The sequence below is a fragment of the Pithys albifrons genome, chromosome 2 (genome assembly GCF_047495875.1).
Source record: "Pithys albifrons albifrons isolate INPA30051 chromosome 2, PitAlb_v1, whole genome shotgun sequence".
In the NCBI taxonomy this organism is placed as follows: Eukaryota; Metazoa; Chordata; class Aves; order Passeriformes; family Thamnophilidae; genus Pithys; species Pithys albifrons.
Window position 1 is genome coordinate 34,830,503 of NC_092459.1, and position 11,185 is coordinate 34,841,687.

The 11,185-nt window shown below is 39.3% G+C and overlaps 1 protein-coding gene across 1 annotated transcript; it reads right to left on the reverse strand.

Annotated features, from left to right (window-relative positions):
• Positions 1-1,183: 1,183 nt before the first annotated feature.
• CGA (glycoprotein hormones, alpha polypeptide) lies at positions 1,184-3,933 on the reverse strand. The gene is made up of 3 exons (XM_071547845.1): positions 3,834-3,933; positions 2,721-2,905; positions 1,184-1,267 (listed from the first exon to the last, which is right to left on the reverse strand). The coding sequence occupies exons 1-3, from the start codon at positions 3,931-3,933 to the stop codon at positions 1,190-1,192; spliced, it is 363 nt and encodes a 120-aa protein (XP_071403946.1). The 3' UTR covers positions 1,184-1,189.
• Positions 3,934-11,185: the final 7,252 nt, after the last annotated feature.

Genomic DNA, 11,185 nt, shown 5'->3' on the forward strand with positions numbered 1-11,185 from the left:
CACATACCCTCACAATACACACTTTTCGAGGTGCCTGAGGTCACCTGAGAGGGATCCATGAGTTGAGTTCTGTGCCACTCATCCTAGCAGGACACAGGACTACAGCATCTCATGTCTTTTTTAAAGCATGGGTTTCACTCTAATTGATATTTCTATGGTTTTACAATGCAAAATACGGAATTTGGTTCGGAAGATGCAAACAAAAGTTTAGCATGTGGCCAACCCACCATTGTGGTCAGCACAAGATAAACAAGCAAGAACTTGATACTGCTGGAGGAACTCACTTGAGTAAGAGATCATCCAAAAAGGCTGGCAACACTAAAAAGGCACATCACTCCTGAAAGCAAGCTTCTGTGACTGTGTTTCCCTGCTCTCTCTTTCAGTCCTGTAAAAGTTAGAAGAAAATGCAATACCATTCCCATCCCCAGAGGTAATCACACTGCAGTTTCAAATCACTCCTCTCTTGTTACCCAGAAATCCCAGGCAGGACCTGGCTGTCCTGTAAAAGTAGCCACTCCTGTAAAAGTTGCCACATCAATCACATTTAATACAATTATACAACAGCTTGGAATTGTGAGTCATCTATAGCAGCTGCTTGACATGTGTTTCTGTAGTGTCTTGAGCCATGACCCAGAATGAGAAATTAGACTTCTCATCTTGAAAACCTATACTGCAGATGATATTAAACTAACCTTAAAGACCACCCCACTGAAGTACCTCCCCTCTGACCAAAAGTAATGTTGAAGCAAATGACACTTAGATAAAACACTAGGAGAAAAGCTTCACAGAATGTTGAAATTTTCCAGTATGATAAGAATAATGAAGCAACAAGATCAGTATCTTTGGCAGATTCTGAAACAACCACTGGAGTTTTTTCCTTCTATGTGTGTGTGTTAAGCTACTAAATTACCATTTTCCTCAATAAACATTGATGATTTAAGTAACAGTTTATTTTTAAAATAGATCAAGCATTTGGTTGTCATGCAAGTGCTGTAGTTTATCTCTAAAGGAAATAATTAAAGTTAAATGCAAGAAAAAGCAAAAAGGAAATAAAATAGCCATCTAACCTATCCAAAGTCTAACCAGTGTCTTGACCAGAAAACATAAGATTTTACAGTGGTGTAAAACAAAGCTGAAAAACAAACATTCCATTCACCGTTGTCCTTGATCATTAACAAAGGGACAGGCTTTAGGATTTATGATAGTAGCAGGTACTGCAGTGACAATCTGTATGGTTCTCTATCTTCACATTGTCCTTAAGGGTAATCTTAAAAAAAAGAAAACACACACATACAACAAATAATTAGGATTAGCTATACAGTAAAAACAGCATTCTCAAGTAAAAGATGCCCAAAGCCCTTTTCCTAACCACAAGTTACACAGGCTCTTTGGGGTACATATACTAGAATGACCTCAACACCAACTTATGAAACTGCATCAGTGTTTTTGGAGCTATAAAAAGATGGCTTTCAATAGTGACATGTGTAGTGCCATAATTTGGTGTCCTTAATTTGGATACTTCTTAAACTGGCTAATTTTCAAAAACCGTCAGGTAACCCATCCATGAAAAATCAGGAAGTGTCCTTAAAATACGTCCCATGGGGATTATAAAAATGAAGACCATAAACACAATCTTTAATCATAACCAAATTCTAGTTGCTTCTTCAGGGCAAATATAATGTTGTTGATCTAGAACAAGACCTATGTTCTCCTCAGATGAAGAGCTAGGATGGGTTCAGCTGTCTATACTTAAGGCAGGTGTGTGGCTCACACCACAGCCAGTGGAGACCCAGTGCTCTCTTCAGCTGCACACACTGAGCTGTCAATTGCCACTTGAGAGGTTAGAGGGGATCTCACCAAAACTCCAGCTGTCACTTTAGAAGCACTTCCATAGGTCCTCTGTCTGCCGGCAATACACATATGACTTCAGTATCCTAAGGTATCTCAAATGCACCAAGTTTGTGGATGGGTAATTTGGATGAGCCTCTTTTTGACACACTTAATGAACCTGATTCAGGTCACCACAGGAGAGACACCTTAGCCCCTTTCAACAAGCTCACCATTTATTACATTAAACTTAAGGTTTCTTCACTTGGAGCAGTATGACTCCCAAAATAATCAGATTTAGGAGAATGTCTCTTTAAAAGATGAGATTGTTAAAGGCTCACATTAGTTGCACACATTTACAATTCCCTCTTGGTTATACTATTAAAATTAAAAAACAATCTCAATTAATCTAATGAGCATAGATGATTTTGGTCTCTCATTCCCATATATGTAATTGATAGTATTGACCAGGCACCTTTCCAGAGAACTCCTGCCTATGCAGGAAAGAAACAAGACAATTGACTTATTAAAATCAAATACACATCGCACAGCATTTAAGGGGAGGGTGCACAGCCAGAAAAATTGAAAATTAGGGGGCAAGTCCACTACCAGAACTGCTGGTGCCATGAGACCAAGCAGTTTTGCTGAAGTCAGTGGTACTGCACCAGTTTCCACATCCCAACTGAAAATCAAGTTCATTACTGGTTGTTGCTTTAATTGTATCTTTTGAAAAAAAAGAAAGAATCAAGACGCAAAGGATATAAATGCCAAGGATGCCTCCCTCAAACAGTTCTCCAGTGTCCTCCAACAAAACCATATTCTTCTCTATTCACTGCTTCAGCTTAATATTGCATCCTAAAAAAAGCTTCAGCAGGTCTCATTCACACCCTCACCTTGGTAAAAGCCTTTGCTACGCAGCATGTTGCTTCTGATGTAATGTTCTTTGGAACAAGCATGGTCTTCTTGGACCTCATTGGAGTGGGATAGGCACGGGAGAAACAGCAACCAGTGCACTGGTAGATGGGTGCTCCTGGCTTGGAAAAGAATCTGTTCTCCCCTAGCTTGCACTCTGGACAACCTGCCATAAAAATATAAGGAAGAGACTTTGACTTGGTCTCCAGCTGTATCTTCATTTTCAAAAAGAAAGGGAAAGTGCAGACAGTAAGAGGAAGTACTGACCACATTCTATTGCTTGATGTCTGCAGAACAGAGAAGCAGATACCAAAAATCTCCTCTTTAGGGTTCTTCAGCTCTGCAACATACACAATCTATGGCCTTCTAGGTAAAGAACAAGTATTATTGTATCTTTTCTGGTTTTCTTTTCAATTTTGTTGACAGTTGTGGAGGTTTGTTTGTATGTCTACAGCACTAGCTGTCCCTAGAAATCTTCCTATTAGATATAGATAGCTAAACAGCACCAGCAGGATTTGTAGTGCTTCTTAGACTTTGTTTTTAAGCAAGATTCTGTTGTCAAGAGTTTTTAAAATGTCCAGTGATTCTGAGACTTTTGTAGATCACATTTTTCTATATTCACTTTGAGGCTAGCTAAAAAAACCCTGCAACTTCCAAAAAAAACCCTAAAATCTTTCTAATATGCATCTTTCATAGAATGCTACACCACCAACATCCCATATTCTGGGCTCCAAAGAGGAAAAATATTTGCATATTATGAGGACAAGCTATGGTTCTGCTGTTCCTGATGATACATTGCCATTTAGATCTCAGGAGCACAAGAAACCAAATGTTTCTATTTCATTGTGTTTCAAGGATTAAGATCATCTATGTCAACATGAGGATGTGGTCATCTGAGACATCCTTGACCTGAAGAAATCAAGTTTAGAGAGGAAAAAGGAAGCATAATAATGGTGAAATTATCTTGATACTCTCATGGTCAATAAATGCAACTGAATGATAAGATTTATGACCATATTTATACAGTATGTGAAAACTGAATTAATATTCTCTACAAAGAATTGTCCTATTTCTGAATGCTGAAAGAAGCTTACCCTGCATGAGAAACTCTCCATCTGGGAAAGCAGGAAGAAGATGTAGAAATACAGACAAAATGGTCAATGTGACAGCTGCATACTTCCCGTAGCAATCCATGATTTGTCTGGAAATACAAATACACGTATTTTTGAAGGACTGTTTTGAACTGGGTACAGTACCAGTTTCCAGGCTATACAATGGTACAGCTTTCACTGCAAGTAACAGAGATAATTTAGAACTGGCATCAAAAACTGAAAATTCAGTGCACTGATGTGCATTTTATAGGCTCAGAAAGTTGACTTCATCACAGTAACAAAAATTTGCTTTTCTTTCTGACCTTAATGATTTTTTTTCTGAATAGTAACATAAACCACAGCACCTAAACTTCAAATGTCAAATATTTATGATATACTGGTGTGTTGGTTTTGACTAGGCTAATTTTCTTCATAGTAGTTAGTGTGGGGATATGTTCTGCATTTTGGTTGAAAATTATGGATAATACGGGGATGTTTGCATTATTACTGAGCATCAGGGCCTTTTCTGCTTCTCACTGCATTCCACCAATGACAAGGATGGACGTGCACAGGAATTTGGGAGGAAACACAGACAGGACAGCTGACCCCAGCTGACCCAAGGGATATTCCATACCTCATGGGGTTGTGCTCAGCATTTAAAGCTGGTGGAAGAAGAAGAGAGGGGAAGAACGTTCAGAGTGACAGCTTTCATCTTCCCAATGCACCGTTTCATGTGATGGAGCCCTGCATTCCTGAAGATGGCTGAACACCAGTCTGCCCCTGGGAAGTGATGGATGAATTCCTTGTTTTGCTTTGCCTCTGAGTGTGGCTTTTGCTTTACCCATTAAACTGTCTTTGTCTCAACACATGAGTTCTCTCATTTTTACCCTTTCAATTATCTCCTCCATCCCACCATATGACCATGATTTATTTTAGGCTTCAATTTACTGATTTGCAGAATTTCCCCCTTATTTTTTTTTCTCCTAAAGTATAGACCTGAGTCCTTCCTTTAGAAATTTTACTTATGGTGACATAATTGGGTACATAGAGGAAAGAGCTGCATAATGGATGCTGAAGTATTAAGTTACCAAACTGGGGCATCCTATGCAGGTGATAGAGACAGCAGCACTCCTTTGCCCAACCTGGATGGCAAGGGACAGCCTTGCCTTGAAGGATTGAGTTTCAAAGTAATTTTATTCCTGAGACACATTTCAACAGGAGGCTTTCCCAGGCTCTTGAAGATAATCCTGTGAGGAATTCTGGGCTAAGCACTGCTCACCTTCAACTTCATGAATGGGTGCTTGGCTGTGGATGTGCAACAAGGTTCACTGGTCCCAGTTCTTCCTGACTGGCTTCAGCCAAGCACCCCATGCAGCATCCCCAGCCCATAGCTCCTAATCACTGAATTATATACCTGCCTTCTCAGAAATGTTATCTGATCATGCAGATCTCTATACCTCTGCACTCATGCTCCCAGGTCTGCCTGGAGGTAGCCCACAACTTGTTTGGGCTGTGCCTGAACTGCCCCATGAGTTCCTCCAGACTCTTCCAACTGGATCTTTCAAACAGTTTCTTCTGTGCCTGCATAGACCAGCTCATCCCTTGACTTTAAAAGACTGTCACACAAGAGCATGATATGCTGATGACTGATGTGTAGGACAAGGCTCCAGGCTGACAACACTGATACATACATTTTAGATACTGAAAGCTATGGTGCTTAGCAGGCAAGAAAACTCAAAAAACCCCACCCAAACATTAAATACTTAACTACTCAGGAGTTCCTCTTCTTCCAAATACATCAGCCAGTGCTCCTACTCTATGATAAATTTCCCCAGGGACAGATCAAATTGTGGCCCCAAATATTTCTAGAAGTGAGGTGGCAATGAGGACAATAATGCCAGCACCATAGAAATCAATCTACAGTGTATAGGTTATTTCAACATGCTATACTGACCAGAGAAGGCACTGCCAGCCATAACCAGGAAAGATAGTAGAAAATCAAGTATAATTAAATGAAGATAGCTTTCACATAAAGTTAGTGTTTTTCTTTTCAGATTTCCCACCCAGCCAGCAAAATCCCTGCAAGGACTGCCTCAAAAATGCAAATGTTCAAATAATGCCTGCTCCCTTCTGGAGGGAGAGGCAAACCTGAGGTGTTCAAGGAGTGGAGCCACTTGCCTGATGTCCTTATCTGAGACTGAACCTGGAGCACTGGAATGTGTACAAAGAAATTATTGATCAGCAGGGTGATGCTTCATCACTGCACAAATTCCCAGAGATATATGGGGATGTGGGCCTGCTACGCACAGGACAGAAGGTCTTGGTTCATTGATTAAACATACAATGCAGTCCTCAAAGGTAGCAGTTCAGAAGGCAGCGGAGCATAAGCCCTACAAAGTAGCTTTGAAACCAGGAAACAAAATGAAAGAGAGCTTCATCTTTGCAGCAATCAGCAGAAGATCATGCCCTGGCATATGAGGCTAAGACCAAAGGCAGGATTAAAAGAATATAGCCCCTGCCTGACTGGGGTTAGGAAAGCGGAAAGAAACAGTTTATGAGCAAGACTGATCTCCAACGCTTTCCAGTGCAATTAATAAAGGTGGTGGAAACAAGCATCTTTCTAATTAAGACAGAAAAAATAGACGAATGAGAATGGTTTGAATCCCAGATAAACAGAATGGCTAAGAGGATGATAAGGTTGAATGTAACAGGTGGCAAGGCTGGGTGCTGGGTACAAGTAACTTTGCCCTCTCCCTTCCATCTGTCCAGTGAGTCAGTTCATGCTGGCAGAAAACAGAGGATACAGGAGTTAAAAGCAGATGATAACGATCATGAAGAAAAAACATTGGAAATAATTGTGAAAGCACTGGAAAGAAGCATTTGTAAGACACATCAAAAAGAGTTCAATGTACACATGCATGGAGGCTGTATGCAAACCATAGTTACTCATGTCTCCTTGGGCGTTTACCAGAACCCCATATGAATACAAGAAATAGTCTTCTGACTACACCTGTCCATGGGTGGCAAAGGAAATTAGATGCCACTAACACAGTAGCCCCATGGAAGCATTGAACATGGTTGTCAGGCTCCTGACAAGCAGCTGACTATGCTCTGGGTCCTGTTCCCTCAAGAGTGATCTGAGTCTGCTGGAGAAAGAAGATCCTTCACACCGTTTAGATCCACAATGTTCCATGGTCTCTCCAAACACTTGGGAACTGCACTGAGCTCAGTAGCATCTACAGATGGATAAATGGTTTGGCTAGATCACTCCTTCCAGCAAATAAGGCTTTTTTGAATGCTGTTTTCTGTATATGCTGTTTCCAGGTCCATAGAAAAGGTGTGATTGCTGGCAGACTTGCCTGCACTGCATCACAATTCTTTCCATCCAAGAGGACCTTCCACGGAGTGCAAGAAGCCAGCTGGACTGTTTCATGCATTTTCCAAACAACCTGTTTCCACATCATCCTGAGCCTTTTGATAACCTGGATGCTCCAACAACTTCAAAAGGATGCCAGCCACAGGAATAACACCACAACCCTTGAATAATTACCCTGTGATTTCATGTCCTTTGCTGAAGGCACAGTGGCATCCTCCATCCTAGTTTTTCTAAGAACACATAATGCTATAATTTGGTACATTGTAAGGGTTTGAGGGAATCCCAGAGGGAAGTTTTTTATATTACATTAACCAAAAGGGGAATTGAAATTGCAGTTTTGTACTTCCTCTATTGAGTCAGACTGTCAGGCTCATGCAAAACCACCAAAGAGACCTGTCAATAAACCACAGATGTGATCTTTCTATCTTTCCATTGCAAAAGCTGTTTTGCCTGATGGCCTTAAATTGGTTTTCTGCAGTTAACCCCATTATTGTCTCCACTGCCTCTTTCCTCTCACTATCAAACCAAAGGAAGCTTTTACTTTGTTCTTTAAATATTATCTTTCTTAAGCTACTGCAACATTATGTAATGCACAAATTTCAGTAGCTCTTTGGAAAGATGGTAATTTTAAGTCTTTCCCAGTATTTAAAGTCTTATGTCATTATTTACAATATCTAGTCTTTTTCTGTAACTTATCATGTTATGAGTTACCATCAAAAAGACAGGCAATCACCTGTATCTGGAAATAGGTCTTCTGCTCAGGTGTGTGTAGGACTCTGTAGGTGCTTTACGTTCATGTGAAGCTCCACTGACCCAGAATCACTCATCTAACTCTGTGTTCCATGTCCTGACACAGACGTGACAGTAAGCTCTGTTCAAGGGCCATCCTTAGTACTGACTGAATGTAAAGAACTAACAAACTCAGCAGAAACTTAAGACATGCCTCTATACTTTTCCATAGGGTGACGGTGGTGCTGTCATACCCAACAGCAGCTAAACAAAGGCTCTACATGTTGTGTTCATTTATCGGGATACGTGACTGTGAGGACAGCTGTGTCACAGCAACAAGGAACTACAACTGCTAGTACTTCACTTGCAGCCCCATGTCATGCACACTTTAACCTTCTCACAAACTGATGAAGGCTGAAAAATCATTAACACATTTTTTTCCTTCTCTTAACATATTTGATCATGGCTAGAAATTTAAAGACGCTAACAGATGCGTTATTACCTCAAGTTTTGTGATGTTTGATGACTGACATGAACACCATTGAGCAGGAGAAAAACACTAAGTTACTAAAAAAATTACTGGACCCAAACAGAAATCACATATTATTAACATTTAGCTGCAATCCAATTCTAGAACCTCATTTTCTCTTACTTACAAAACTAGTGTAACCCAAAGCACTGATGTTTTAGTCCCAAAGTAACTTTAAGTTAATTTTCAAAGTGAAAACTTTGACAGAATGGAAGGAGAAGGGAAAGAGAATGAAGTGGAGAGAAGCAAAAAGGAATGTCAAAAAATATGCAATTGTTCCTCTTTAACAGTATATAAAAAATATATTACCTCTTCTGTTCAACAAGAATCAGAGAAACTGCAGGATGGTGTTTGAAGGTGAGCTGTCCTTAATGCTTGGATGTAAGTTGCCAAAATTGATGTATGAAAAGGTGCATCTTTCTTTTATACCAGTAAAAGCTAGATCATATTGCTCGCCCACATCTAAGCCATTGGATCAACTGTACATTTTCTGTAATGACTGAACATCACTTTATGTAATTACCAGCCCACCATGCTGATCTTATCTTCAATCTGACTTTCATAAAGATTTTTTTCCTTACATAACGAAACAAAGGTCAGATAGAGCGCACAAACTCAGTGCTGTATTAGTTTCCTGAGGAACTCAAACACTGAACATCCTTCTTTTTTGCTGGTTTTCAGTGAACAGAATCTCACTTTTAAAAAAGGACAAATTACTAAGGTTTTCTAACACTTCTTATTAAATTGGAGAGTACTACTAAAAAAAAACCAAACAAAAAACCAGCATGAAACACTTCAATACTAATGACTTTGTTGCACCAGAGAATAAAAAATAAAGAGCGGCAGTGATCTATACAAACATTTAGAAGGATAATCTCCATTTGAATCTAATGTCCAAAAATGAATACATGGAAAAACATAGTACAATCACCTCTATAAAGCTAAGATTTCTGGCAAAATCTTATCTTGTTTTTAGAGTAAAGTTAATGCAATGAAGGTGTTTCTGAAAACTGCACCAGGATGTAGATTTTTAAGGCTCAGGGATTTGTAAGTCCTCAATTTCAGGTAACAGAATCTGTGTCGATGCTGGCTAAATAAGATAGGCCCCAGTTTGCCTTGGCACCGAGGCCAAGCAGCACAGCATTCAACATTTCCCTTCCTCTCCTCCAAGGTGAGGCAAACATCCAAATGCCTATTGGGAACAACCCCTGGCAATGTCAACAGCCCTGAAGTGTTTTCAGGTTCTGGCGACTTGAGGGAGGTTCAGTTCATATGTCAGAAGTTCACTGCAGAAGTTAACTGCCTAAACCCTGGTTACTCACTGCGGACTGCCTTTATAATCAATTGAGAGAAACAGCCATAAACAACTACTTCAATACAAGATTATGCACTTTTCCAGTGCACCTATTTTTCATCACTGAGAATCTAAGGTTCTACCCACAGAAATGGTTTTATAAATGTTTTACAGCTTGAAAAAAATTCCTTAACTTCTGCTTTGTGTCATGCACTATTGGAGATGCAATATCGAAAGAGAACTCTTACAGCTTCTTGCGTTCCTATAAAAATGAAGCTTTGATTTGCAGAACAATCAGTCTCTTACAAAATGTTTATTGTATAGTTGGGTTTGGTGAATGGCACCTGTGCAGATTTCTGCTGTTCAGTTTTCTTATCCCTTGCCTCGACTCTCTTTTTAATAACAACAACACCCATAAACTCTGTTAGCTATTTCAGACACATTTATGGGAACCTTATCACCTCTGTCTTCATTAACAACCTTATCTCCTACAAGGTGTCAGACACCATTTTCTCTTCCATTTGTTCAACTGATCACTGTAACAAAGTTAAACTCAAAGCAATTGTCCCCAGCTTGCTATTGGCTTCTCTTTCACAACAGAAGATGGATTTCTGCACCTGTAAGCTCCTCTGGTGTTTTGAACAATAAGTGCTAGTCTAATAAAAGATAAATTAAAAAAAAAGTCTTTCTCCCTACACTTGCTCTCCCTTGCCTAATTTAATAATGAAAGCATACAGTTGAAATTTGAAAGCTATCAGTAAACATAGTTTACTGAGAAATGTTCCCCTGGAAAATAGAAGTTTAGTATTTCTTGTCATTCAAAAGAAATTGACAAAAATTGCTGAAGTTTATAGAGTGCCTCTGTCCTGCCATTTCATACTCATCCCAGCTTGAAGTCCTACAGGAAACACAGGATGGCTTGTCATGCTTCATGAAAACTAGAAAAACAATCTTCATAATCAGGAAAATAAGTAATTCTTTTATTGTATATTCATATTTGGTATTTATTTATCTATGCTTTGTAGCATAACATCAACTAGTAAAAAGCAAAAGCCATACAAAATATTATTTCTCTAGAAGGACTCCAGCACAGTGACAATGTTACCCCACAGCAAAGGAGAAAAATAAAAGTCCCCACAACCTGGTACTCTTGCCCTATCAGAATGTATTACGAATAAATCTTGCAAAGTCAATGGAATTACACTGGTATAAAAGATAGTTTAAAAAAAGCTCCTATTTTTATTAAGAGGATTTCTTATTTTAGCCGTTCCAAATCTCCAACTAAAAATACTTGGTCAAATCTGTCTTAATGTGTAACTGAATGAGAAATGAGAGAATGCTCACTGTGTTGGTGGGGGACAGTTTATTAAAAAAGGTATTCTTAAATCCCTTAGCAATACTCTCACAGATTTGGGGTTTTTGCCACA

Coding starts and splice junctions, on each gene's coding strand:
- CGA (XM_071547845.1), bottom strand. CDS start 3,933: ATGGATTGCTACGGGAAGTATGCAGCTGTCACATTGACCATTTTGTCT. Junction 2,906..3,833: donor TGGAGAGTTTCTCATGCAGG/GTAAGCTTCTTT, acceptor TTTTTATGGCAG/GTTGTCCAGAGTGCAAGCTA. Junction 1,268..2,720: donor TAGCAAAGGCTTTTACCAAG/GTGAGGGTGTGA, acceptor CTTTTTTTTAAG/ATTACCCTTAAGGACAATGT.